Source organism: Cryptotermes secundus, unplaced genomic scaffold, assembly GCF_002891405.2.
Source record: "Cryptotermes secundus unplaced genomic scaffold, Csec_1.0 scaffold2511, whole genome shotgun sequence".
Taxonomy (NCBI): Eukaryota; Metazoa; Arthropoda; class Insecta; order Blattodea; family Kalotermitidae; genus Cryptotermes; species Cryptotermes secundus.
The window spans coordinates 110,700-123,173 of NW_019743694.1; the positions used below are offsets into that span (position 1 = coordinate 110,700).

General features: G+C 40.5%; 2 protein-coding genes across 7 annotated transcripts in view; both read right to left on the bottom strand.

Moving 5' to 3' along the window:
- The window catches only part of LOC111874328 (alpha-aminoadipic semialdehyde synthase, mitochondrial), an 87,431-nt gene extending 75,246 nt beyond the window's left edge, over positions 1-12,185 (bottom strand). For all 6 annotated transcript variants that reach the window (XR_004514089.1, XR_004514088.1, XR_004514086.1 and 3 more), the window contains exons 1-4: positions 12,167-12,185; positions 10,133-10,202; positions 8,173-8,230; positions 7,841-7,993 (exon numbers count right to left, since the gene is read on the bottom strand). The gene's annotated coding sequence lies outside the window, so the exon portion shown is untranslated. The remainder of the gene's footprint in view (positions 1-7,840; positions 7,994-8,172; positions 8,231-10,132; positions 10,203-12,166) is intronic.
- LOC111874330 lies at positions 3,488-7,833 on the bottom strand. The gene is made up of 2 exons (XM_023869736.2): positions 7,781-7,833; positions 3,488-7,036 (listed from the first exon to the last, which is right to left on the bottom strand). The coding sequence occupies exon 2, from the start codon at positions 5,729-5,731 to the stop codon at positions 4,760-4,762; it is 972 nt and encodes a 323-aa protein (XP_023725504.1). The 5' UTR covers positions 5,732-7,036; positions 7,781-7,833; the 3' UTR covers positions 3,488-4,759.
- Positions 12,186-12,474: the final 289 nt, after the last annotated feature.

Consider the following 12,474-nt stretch of genomic DNA (forward strand, 5'->3'; position numbering starts at 1 on the left):
CTGATTTTCACTACATCACCTAAGAAGGATGTGCAAACAGTTTAATTTTGAACTATTCATAAGAACAGCTTTTGTTCAGATTGAAAGGAAGCATGTACATACGTATAAAAAAACATTCTAGTTGAAGCAACTGTCCTGATGGAAACTTCACAAATACAATACAAATCATTACATTAAATATGTTGTAACTTCTTAATAATATCCTTCCAAGAATACTGACAGTATTCTTACCAGCCATCTACAGGTGTGCCATTTGAAGGCCAATATTAATTTTTAAAAACATTTTGTTCAATAATCACTGATTTGAAAAATGCTTTTCTCTGTTATTAGAATAATTATCTCCCATTTTCCAGCAATTTCAAGCAGAATTACAAGACCCCATTCACATTCTGTGGAACACTACACCATGATGTATATAACCTGATGGGATCGGGTTAAGGCACTGAATTTCCATACAAAAGATCTCAGGTTCAAGATCAGCTGAATCCAGCAAGAATGTTTCCATATCTTCCCTTCCCTTCCCTTCCCTTGCCTCTGCAAGGAGAAACTTTGTGTATGTGAGGAATTCCAAGCTTTAGCCACAGTTCACCCCACAAATCAGGCTTTAAATCCCTTGTAGTGGTAATCATATTCACTGTCATTCCAGATGGAGCATAATGGAAATCATGCAACTCGGTGAATCCATAAAAAATGTGGATCTGATTCCTATCTCAACCACAGCCAGGCAGGCAGAAGCAGAATGGTCAAAGATCATATCTTGTGCAACAGCTTATCACTAATACAGTATAGTGATAAAATGGAATAGTTTACTGCCTAAAAGGCATTGAAGTCACTTCATATGACCTGAAAATAGGTGGCAATAGAGGTGGAGAAATATACAATGAAATAAGAGAAGGAACAAATAGTAAGATTGTGGTCTGTGATATGACATGGTGCAGTATGGTAGATAGGCACCAACATTTAAGAGTATCTTCAGCATAAAAGATAGAGATAGCAGGTTCCTCCAAAACACTGGTATATATCTAACAGTAAAACATCTGCAATTCATACCTTATGGTATGAAATTTCAAAGTAAATATTAAGTGTGTTTATCCAGTATGAATGATCCAGAAACCACATAATCCAAACTACCCGGAGACAATCAACAGACTTTATATCCCTTAATATTTTAATTCAGCTCATGAGTACAGATGAAGCATATATGTGGATTACATAAATATTGTGACATGTTGACCCCTACCTCCCCAGCGGTACGTGGCGGTAACGTAACGCTCGCGTTCTTACGGTAATAGGCGAGTTCCCGCCCCGCCACTCCCCTCCGCGGTGACGTCACCGAGGGATATCGCGGTCGCTAGGCAACGCGAGTCAACAGCGGCGACGTTACGATAGTAACAGCGGTTACCTCCGCTAGCGTTACATAGCAACACAGCGCCAGGCAAAAAGGGTGCCTATTACGCGGCCGTTTTCCGTATGGTCCGATCGAGGCTACATGAGGCGCAGCGAAGGCTATTCACAGTGAGTTGTACTGAGACAGTCAGCGAGTCCTGGAGCTACCGCCGAGTTAGCCAGCAACTAGTCAGTTGTATTGTGGCATTTTTCAGTGTACTAATTGTGATATTGCGGATAGCAGTAATCGTAAATCTGTAAGTTGGGTGATTGTAAGTGCGAATGTGAAATAAAATTCGCTACATCAAATACATCGAGAAGTTATTTGTCGCGATATACGCCCGATACGCGACAATATATACAGAATATTTTATTTACATTGAAAATACCAGAATATCATTAATTGTCTGTACCCAATACTTTGAACAGAAATCTACACACTCTGCAATTTTATAGCATACTTTAATTACTGGATCCACAAACTATATTTTATATAATGCTTGACATATCCATTATTTCATCATCTGTGTTCAAACTCTCATAACCCTCCAAAATTCTGTTCCTTTCCGATTCCCTAAATGGCAGGTTCTCATTAGAAAATTCAACATCTTTTACTGTCAGCATCTGTACACAAACTTCAGAATCCAGAAGTCTGTCACACGAATGTGTACCTCTTTGTTGGGGACCTTTAAAGTATAGCCCGGACATTTAAATTAACTCTGGCCAGCTGCCATTTTGGGAATTTTGCACCGCGCCCTTCGTCTTCCTCTCCACTGAGTACTATTATATTATTATTATTATGAAGAGGAAGGGCACAGCGCAATCGTTACTGGCTCTATTGTTGGTTCTCACGCTCCCCTAGATGGAGATGGGGTATCCAAGCTAGGAGGAGGAAGCTACACTCAGTCGTTGGCTTAGATAAAACCAGATACAATTTAATAACAAAATATAACAATACATAAATAACAAAAAAGACACATTTGACCAAGAAACAAAGACAAGCTCATTTAGACTAACTATTTCCCGTCGGCACCACTTGTGTCGATGCTAGAAATATCAAGACGTTAAGCCCTCCTGCCATACAAACGCAAGTCTGAATTCTGAGACTAAAAACCAAACCAAAACCAATACGCGCGTCGCAAGCATTCCTGCAACGGCTTGCGATGGCGGGCAGTCCTTACCGGCCAGCAGATAACACCAAAGGGAATTTAGAACAGCCCCAGCCGAAACCAATATTTTCCACCACCAACCTGCTGGCTAGTAAACAACCTTCCAAGTCGACTTGGTCTAAACGACTGCACTGCACAAGTCTCCCCTTCACAAGAGGGTACACGGGACCACGTGACTGACGTCAGGATACTGCATAGTGGGGATGGAATCCGTCACAGGAAAGATGATGACATCATCGTGAGCGAGCTAAAGCTTAGCACGGCTCACTATCCCCCCCTTCTCGAAGAGCATCTCACATCTAATCTCTCTTACACAGAGCTCCTCAAGAGTTCCAATGCTCTACACATATCACCTGCACAGTGTGTCCAGTTTCCGCCCTAAATCCTCCGAAGACACATACCGAATTAGAAGTCCCTTCGTCGTATAGGGCTCCTCAGGGTCCTACTCACTCCCTTCACTTTGCCAGCTACACGCTTGGCACCTTTGACAAGGAGTCCAGAGTATATCCCTACAGTGCACTCGGCGTACCGAAATAGAAGTCCCTTCTTCATATAGGGCTCCTCGGGGTCCTACTCACTCCCTTCACTTTGCCAGCTACACGCTCGGCACCTTTGACAAGGAGTCCAAAGTATTTCCCTACAATGCACTCGGCGTAGACACGTGTTCGATCCACAAACGTTCCGGCCATTCATGGCTGATCGATGAGATGTTTTCTTCCTCACTAGCTCCTGCCACTGTCCGATAAAGGGCCCAGACGGACAACAGCACCGGAGCCGGGAGAACTTCACTTGATGCGAGTCAACACGACTTGGCGGGCAGGTTGTTGACGCTGCGAGGGGGGGGGGGTGCTTCCGAAGATCGCCATTTCCATCCCACCTAGGATAGGGGAAGTAGGTGGGGGGACTAGGATACCCTCCTGCTTGAAAAGAAGAATTGTACAGTTAACGAACAACCAAATACATCATTTAGCAAGTTAATAGCAAGTAAATACATCCTTCGGGCCAAATGATACCAAATAATACATCATTTAGAAACATCTGAATGACAGACCAAACCAATACACAATGTAATCACTCTAGTATCTAAATTTGCCAACTGAACTGTTACCAGAGAAAGGAATCTTACAATCTTAAGTGGTCTAAACCACCTATAGTCCAACTTGGCGGAACGCTGCTGGGACTTCGAACTTAACGGATGCGTTCTCACTAGGACCAAATCGCCCACACGAAACTCTGCTCGTCTCCTCCCTGCGTCATAGCGTGCAGCAACCCTGGCGCGGGCCTTTCCCAAATTATTTAAGGCCGTCTCCCAGAATTCCTCCCTACTCCTAGCACCCTTATCTAGGTCCAGTTGGGACAAGTTCCATTTTAGCCCCAAGGGATGGTTCAATTCTCGACCGAGAAACAGCGAGGCTGGAGTCGCTGCAGACAACTCGTGCCACGCTGCGTTGAAGGCTAGAGCTAGCGAGGACAGCTTGGACTGCGTAACTCCTTCAGCCAGTTCCTCATATTGTCTCGTAAGACAATCGCCCACGACATTAGCCTTGCCACACATGTGGCTCACTCTACTAAAAGGGCACCAGACGCAAAACCCATCATCCAATTCTACCCAACTCCTTGGAGTGGCGCAGCAACCATGCCAACGCTTGGTTGGCCGTGAACAGAGAAAACTCCTTATGCTCCAGGTACGATCCACACAGGAGTTTCTCCACTGCGTCATAGGAACACGGGAATTCCTACGAATTACACCTTGCCCAAATCCATGGACTCAAAGTCGAACTCGCTGTCAGGCTGGGAGAAAAAATAATATTTACGGGCGGAAAAATCTATTCGCACTTGTGCGAACGTCAAGAAATCAACACCCAAAATACACGGAACGGGGCAGTCATCTAAGACTAAAAACCCAAACTTCCAAGAAAAGGAATGTATCTTACTTCCCAACACGCAGACCCGTGAGAGAACACACGATTCCCCGTTCGCCATCAAACATCGTTCCTCCATTGTCTCGACGGTATAAGGCAAGTTCGATCCTTTAATAGTATCTAAGACGTCGCATCTTATAAAGGATCGAGAGGAGCCGGAATCTAACATCGCCGGTAAACAAAAGTCCCCAATACGTACGGTCACGAAGGGAGAGGGCCGCGAATCCCTAGGAAAGAAAACTCTGCGAGGTGGACTTAGATTCGGCACTCGGGACCCACCACTTACTCCCGCGCGCCGAGATCGTTTCCCGAACTTCCGGGAGCCCGCCTCTGGTGAGGCCTAGATGGACAGTCACGCAAATTATGCCCAGGAGCTCCACATCCCCAGCACCTGCGTCTAGAATCGGCCTTGGCAGCAGGTGTCTGGCCTATTACCATACCACTTGCAACCGGCCGGGAGACACACCCCTGTTGAGCGGAGGCAGTCGTCCGCTTACGCTGGTTCTCGACCGCCACTGCTTCCGCTACAGTAGTAGCGAGCGAAAACAAATCTTTAATAGACTCGGGCCGAGTTGCAAATAATAAATACGATTTTACCTTGGGATGTAAATTCTGCAGCATACGCTGCACTAACTGAGCTTCCGAGCCAGAAAATCCTAGGATATCCACCGCTGCTACAACTGACATGATGTAACTATTCAGATCTTCACCTGGAGATTGGAACCTCTCAAGGACATGCGACGCTAAAAACCGTTCCTTCACACGACAAGGACGAAACGTGGAAATTATTTCCGTTTGAACCAGTCCCCAGCATTGGGTCGTCCCTACGTGTGCTCCCAGGATTTGCGTAATCCTTCCCGACGTTCTGCTAACCAGAAGCGCCATGAACTCAGAATCTGAAACCAATTTTAGGTCAAAAACTCCTTTTGCCCGGATCAAGAACGTTAAAATTTCTTCCGGGTCTGTAACAGACAGTACCGGAATAGCCGAAATTAAATCGGTCGCCAACTTAAGTTTGACCTTACTTAAACAGTACCCCTGATAACCCACAGAATCAGTACTTTGCAAAACAGGCTTCGTAACTACAGACGACTTAGCTGTACTTGGAGAAGGCAAGCAGGGCTCGATGGCGGTCCATTTTTCCTTAACTCGTTTTCGCAAGTCATCCAGCGTTCCGTCAGTAGACAGGCCCAGTTGACGGGCCAACTCCTCCGCCTGCTGCTTGGACAAGTCGTAAATCCACGCTAACGGCATCTCATACAAGCATGGAACACAACAACAATAACGTTAGTGCAAATAGCAGTACTCTCTGCCCGAGCCAGCAACACCTTGTTCCAAAAGTACGTACACTCAAACACTACGTCTCTTAACCAGGACAGGGACTTCGAAACAAGAGAGAATCTCTCTCTTAACGACAACCACGCTCTGCTACCATCTGCACCGCGCCCTTCGTCTTCCTCTCCACTGAGTACTATTATATTATTATTATTATTACGAAGAGGAAGGGCACAGCGCAATCGTTACTGGCTCTATTGTTGGTTCTCACGCTCCCCTAGATGGAGATGGGGTATCCAAGCTAGGAGGAGGAAGCTACACTCAGTCGTTGGCTTAGATAAAACCAGATACAATTTAATAACAAAATATAACAATACATAAATAACAAAAAAGACACATTTGACCAAGAAACAAAGACAAGGTCATTTAGACTAACTATTTCCCGTCGGCACCACTTGTGTCGACGCTAGAAATATCAAGACGTTAAGCCCTCCTGCCATACAAACGCAAGTCTGAATTCTGAGACTAAAAACCAAACCAAAACCAATACGCGCGTCGCAAGCATTCCTGCAACGGCTTGCGATGGCGGGCAGTCCTTACCGGCCAGCAGATAACACCAAAGGGAATTTAGAACAGCCCCAGCCGAAACCAATATTTTCCACCACCAACCTGCTGGCTAGTAAACAACCTTCCAAGTCGACTTGGTCTAAACGACTGCACTGCACAAGTCTCCCCTTTACAAGAGGGTACACGGGACCACGTGACTGACGTCAGGATACTGCATAGTGGGGATGGAATCCGTCACAGGAAAGATGATGACATCATCGTGAGCGAGCTAAAGCTTAGCACGGCTCACTTTAAATGGCCCGTCTCTTAAAGGTTAATGCTTCTGTGCCTTTCTTCTGTTTTAAACCACAGTCCAAGTTTATTTCTCTAATTTTATTTTGGTTCACTTGTTCAGCACCGTTTTCAGTACTATGAGCCAAATTACTACAAAGGTAATTAAATTTTAACTTGATTGTTTCTCTGTGGTTTGGGGACCTAACTGCCTTTGTTTTGTATTCTCATCAGACAAATTCTTCAGGTTTCCTTCTCCAACTTCAGAAATGATATCCAATCTTTGCAAACTACTTTGGATTTTGGAAATATCATCATCATTACTTGAAGACTTCACAAATGCAGAAATATGTTTCTGCTTCTTATAGTGTCCTCCACTCTCTTTGCACTGGCAAGAACAAGTTTTCACTGATGTTATTTTTGTTGCCACCTTCCTGCTTGGCTTCCCTATAGATGAATATAACATGAAAATCAAGTTGAATTATAGAGTATTCAGGCATTTTAATGACACTCTGTCAACTACATTAGTTTGAGAAAAACATAGTGTTTTACAATATGACAACAGTTCTGCAGATTTTGAAGATTGTAAGATTGTAAGATTCATGCATTAACCCTTTCCTGGAAGTCACATGTCAGTTGTATTTTAAGAAGCTGGGTAATACTTCACTACTGCAACCCCACACTGATCACTATATGCAACCTCTTCCGTTCTCATCTAAGTAACTATTTTATTCATTCTCTCCTTATCTGTGTACTGGATTGCAAAATGGTCCTCACATGTACATAGTACATATCAGTCACAGTTGGGACATGGGTGAGAAAGCAGGGTGCCCACCTAGGGCATAAAAAAAGGTATGGGAGCTCACAATTCAAATAAATTAATACAAAATATGTATCCACATTCACTTCCATTTCTTTCTTAATGTTGGATAACTTCCAATGACTGCAAAAAATAAAGAAGTTTTCCTATCATAGGAATGTCACAACCATCAAATAAATCCAATGATTCAAAATTGTAAAGCCTCCCTTTGGAACACTGAAAGTTCCCATCTTTAAACATCTCACAAAATGGAAGTAGGGTTTGCCTTCATCAGTGGTTCATCAGTTGGTTCAGCATCCAGTCATTCATGCAGAACCACTTGAAGGGTATGAAGTTAATTTTTTTATTTACGATATGTTTTAAAAAGTTACCTGGAGAGGAGATGGGTAACCTGACAGCCAGTTCTCATTAAGCTAACAGTTTACACTCACAATGAAGCTAACAATGTCTGGTTGTTTCCAACTTAGGTCAAGTTCAGGGAGTGTCTGGCTATGCAAGAACTCATCCACCAAGGCCTGAGGGAAGTTTCCATCTTGCAAATGCCTTCCTCCTCATTGTTAGTTCTGCTGTAATTTCTTTCTTTCCTGAAATATATACAATTAAATAATTATTGAAGATTTATTTCTTTGAATTTTATTATATGTTCATCATGCTCTAACTGCATGCAATTGGTCCTTCTGGCCAAGTGTCACAACACAGAAACACTAAAACATACTTTATTTCAAGCCAGTCTATAGCAGCTGTGGTATTCAAATTTGCTCACCCATGTACAAAGACTTCCAACAAGCTTTCCTGTTGTTAGTTATTTATAAACACCAAACCTGAAAGGGAATGAAAGCATCAAGTTTCAGTCACATTTTCATGCTGTTCATATTCCTTCAAGGTCTTCTCAGCTATAAGATAGTAACTTCTGTAAGAGTTAGAGAAAACACTACAGAATTACTGCAAGAAACAAAATTTTACTCATAAAGCTTGTATTTGTATTTGTATTTACTGTAAGTTCAAGAGATCCAAAGATGGATATAGAACATGTCATCAAATAATATAGCGCATAGAATACATACATAGATATTACATAAATAGACAGTACAATGAATACAACAATAATAAAATTTATCTATCTAGATATTCATCCACAGTATAAAACCTATGAGTATTCAAGAAATGCCTTAATACAACATTAAACTTTTGAAAATTATTAGATGTGTTCTTGATCTCTATGGGCAACTTACTGAATATTTACTGAATATTTTTATACTCACATAATAAACTCCTTTCTGATAAATATTTAAATTAGTTTGAGGTACATACAAATCTTGTCTTTGTCTAGTATCAGTAGTATGAGAATCAATGTTTGATGGAAAAAGAACTTTATTTTGCAATACAAATACTAACAACGAAAATATATAGTGATGCAAATGATAAAATATTTAACTCTTTAAAACAACAAACTAACACATCACATTATATGTTCTAGACTAAACTATAAAATACAATTACAAGAATGTCAGCTGTAACAACTCATGCTTTACTATAAACAATGTGATTTTCTAAGCAGTTTAATAGACGGAAAGAAAATAATTCCCTGATGCTGTATACTACCTGCTAGCACATGTAAGCTGGAAGATTAGATGGCAAACATGCAATCCCTTGTCTATCACACCGAAATACACATATAACTTACTAATCCCTCCCCATCATTCTTCATGCTATAACACATACTCTACAAACCACTGTGCACATCTTACACTGTCATTGAACAGGATTGCCAGCATAACACTAATGACAACATGTGTCTCGCTATGCATACCACCTAGTTATAAGCAAGAATTCTTCATGCAAACAAGTTATGTATATAAAAGGGGAAACTTCTGAATCTATTGTGCGTGAATGGAAATCTTAACATTCTTGAAAACACTTCAAAACCTCACTACACGTCACTGTATATAAAACACACAAAAATATGTCACATGAGACAATTCAAACTTCAATTTACACTCGACATTATTGTGCCGAAACAACATACATTATACCCACCACTCTGTCACCCAGAACTAACATATAAATTAAAAAATATAACTTATTCAATGGGAACTAGAAATTCACTTTGCATCCTCTTCTTACAATTATTTATACTTTGCAAAAAAATTATATCATTCTCACTAAAAACCTACTAACACGTATAATATTCAGAGGCTACATTCCAAAACTACACCCTTTTTCTATCATACCAAATATGCACTCACAAAATATAATTCACTCTCTATCCATATACCCACTAAAACACATTTTCTGCAAATCACTGTACATACTTCTCACGAAATTATTAATAATAGTGCAAGAAAAACCTCAAAGACACATTGTTTTCACTACACACCCACTATTCTTTTATGCACTTACTTTCATTAAATAAATGTACGTTATGGTGAATTCCACCTTTGAAAATACTTAATTTTCATAGCTCGGGGGGAAAACACTTCGATTTCGTTTTGGAACTGAGGAAACACACGTTTGTAAAATTTCTTGCCCTCGCCATTACTCGGTCCAGGATAAAACATACATTGAAGCCAAAAATTGGCACTATCTCACTGAATCTTTTAAGATATACTTTCAGGCAGATAATTTATCAGAACTTGTACATATACTCGTATGTATATAAATATATACACATAACACCGTCTTATTATTTATACACACCTCTTCATACTAGAAAAGTAACGTACCTTGACTTTCTACACCTGATATTTTGTTCAAAATGACAGGCAGTGACAAGGCAGCAACAGCACAACATAACTGAAACAGAAACATTCCATTTTCAGTTCCATACAGGAAGGTAATTTCTCAATATATACTTTACCCATTTTCGTGTATACTATTTTATTCTACTTCCTATCGAGGAAGGGTATTTCGGGCGAAACATATGCCAAGCAGTCACTCAATTGCTTGCGTATCCATCCACGAGAAGGAAGGGAACGATTTCACTGATAATAAAGATTTTCCGTAATAACATTATGTCACTGGGGGGCAGCATAATGACATCATAAGTGATAATCTGTTATCATTCGTATCACCGTGGGGGATGCGCAAACTCGTGAGGTTGGAGCGGCGTTTTGACACAATCTGAGCTATCCTGTAGCAATATAAACTCGGAATACAAGGGGATAGATTGATATTAAGGGTGGAAAAACAGTCAGTACGCGCTATTTTATACATAACGGCATATTTCGTTTTATATTCCATCTTAGGACAATCCTATATTACGTACGGTTAAATAGCCGCTTCGTATATGACGTCACTCTTAGATGTACGCAATCAACTACTTCGAATCCGCATGAAACTCAGGGGTACTATTTGCTGATGTTAGGTAAGGTTAGGTTAGGTTTGCGCAGTAGACTACTGACCAACCATCTATAACTTGGAGGGGGCGAAGTTCGGTAATTTACGATAATGTTAGGTTGTCAGTGTACATTATGACAGGTGTGTGCAAATCACTATTGCGCATCGTTATGCTCAGTTGAGCACTGTTTGGCCGTCGGCAATATCTCACGATCGAATGTCTGATAGCGTATGAATTCATTATATATTTATACGGGACATTTTATTTCCGAATTTTCTCACAAGATAAACTCTGGCTTTTTTTTCTGTTAAACTCTCTACGTAATCTATAAAACCTGCAATATATTACCATATTTATAAAGATCATAAATGCATTTTTTTCTCGAAATATTGACAATTCAGAACGCTCTCAATTGCATTATATCACAATTATCTTCATTGACACTTACGAAATATTCCCTTTTTGAATGTTCCCATTATTAACTCTATTATGTTTTTCGACATATCTGAAGGATATTCATATACTTTAAATCAAAGGTATCCACTCCACAATACTAGTGCTCAAATACTAGATAGGGACATCAACGAATACAATCTGAACCTTGAGAAAATATTCTTCAACATTCTTCTAAGCATTAAAACAAAAAAAGGACACATCACTATATATGTTCTAGACAAATCTATAGAATACAATTACAAGAGTGTCAGCTGTAACAACTCCTGCTTTCCTGTAAACAATGTGATCCTGTAAGCACTTCAATTGATGGAAAGAAAATAATTACCTGATGCTCTATACTACCACAATCTGATCCTGTAAGCATTTTAACTGTTGGAAAGAAAATAATAACCTGATGCTCTATACTACCTGCTAGCACATGTAAGCCTGGAACATTACATGGTAAGAATGCAATCCGTGGTCTATCACACCGAAATACACATCTAACTTACAAATCACTTGCCATCATTCTTCATGCTATAACACATACACTACACAACACTTTTCACCTTTTACACTGTCACTGTACACGACTGCCATCATAACACCAATGACAACATGTGTTTCACTTAGCATATCACCTTCTTATAAGCAAGAATTCTTCATGAAAACAACATATGCACATAAAAGGGGAAACTTTTGAATGCACTGTGGGTGATTGGAGATCTTAACATTCTTGAAAACCCTATATAACCTCATACACATCACCGTATACATTACACACAAAACTATAACGTCACACTAGAGAATATAAACTTCAGTCTACACTAGACATTACTGTGACCAAAACAAAATATATTATACCCACCACACTCTGTCACACAGAACTAAGTTAATCACAACATGTACATATATGTATATATAAATACACATAACACCCTCTTATTATTTATAAATACATTTTCATATCAGGAAAGAAACCAACCTTGATGGCGCACACCGGATATTTAGGTCACACTGACAGGGCAGCTAACCTCTTAACATGACTGAAACAGAAACATTGGAATATCAGTCAGATTACAGTACGGCAATTTTTCGCCCTATTTTTTTCCCCCCATTTTCGTGCATATTATTATTCTACTTCCTATCCACTAAGGGAAATTCGGGCGAAACAAATGCCCACCACTCACTCAATTGGTCGCGTATCCATACACGAGAAACAAGGCAACGATTTCACTGACAACAAAGATTTATCGTCATAAAGTTATGCCATTGGAGGGCAGCACAATGCCA

Excerpts from the sequence above, each read along its gene's own strand:
- LOC111874330 (XM_023869736.2), bottom strand. The coding sequence starts at position 5,731 with ATGCCGTTAGCGTGGATTTACGACTTGTCCAAGCAGCAGGCGGAGGAG.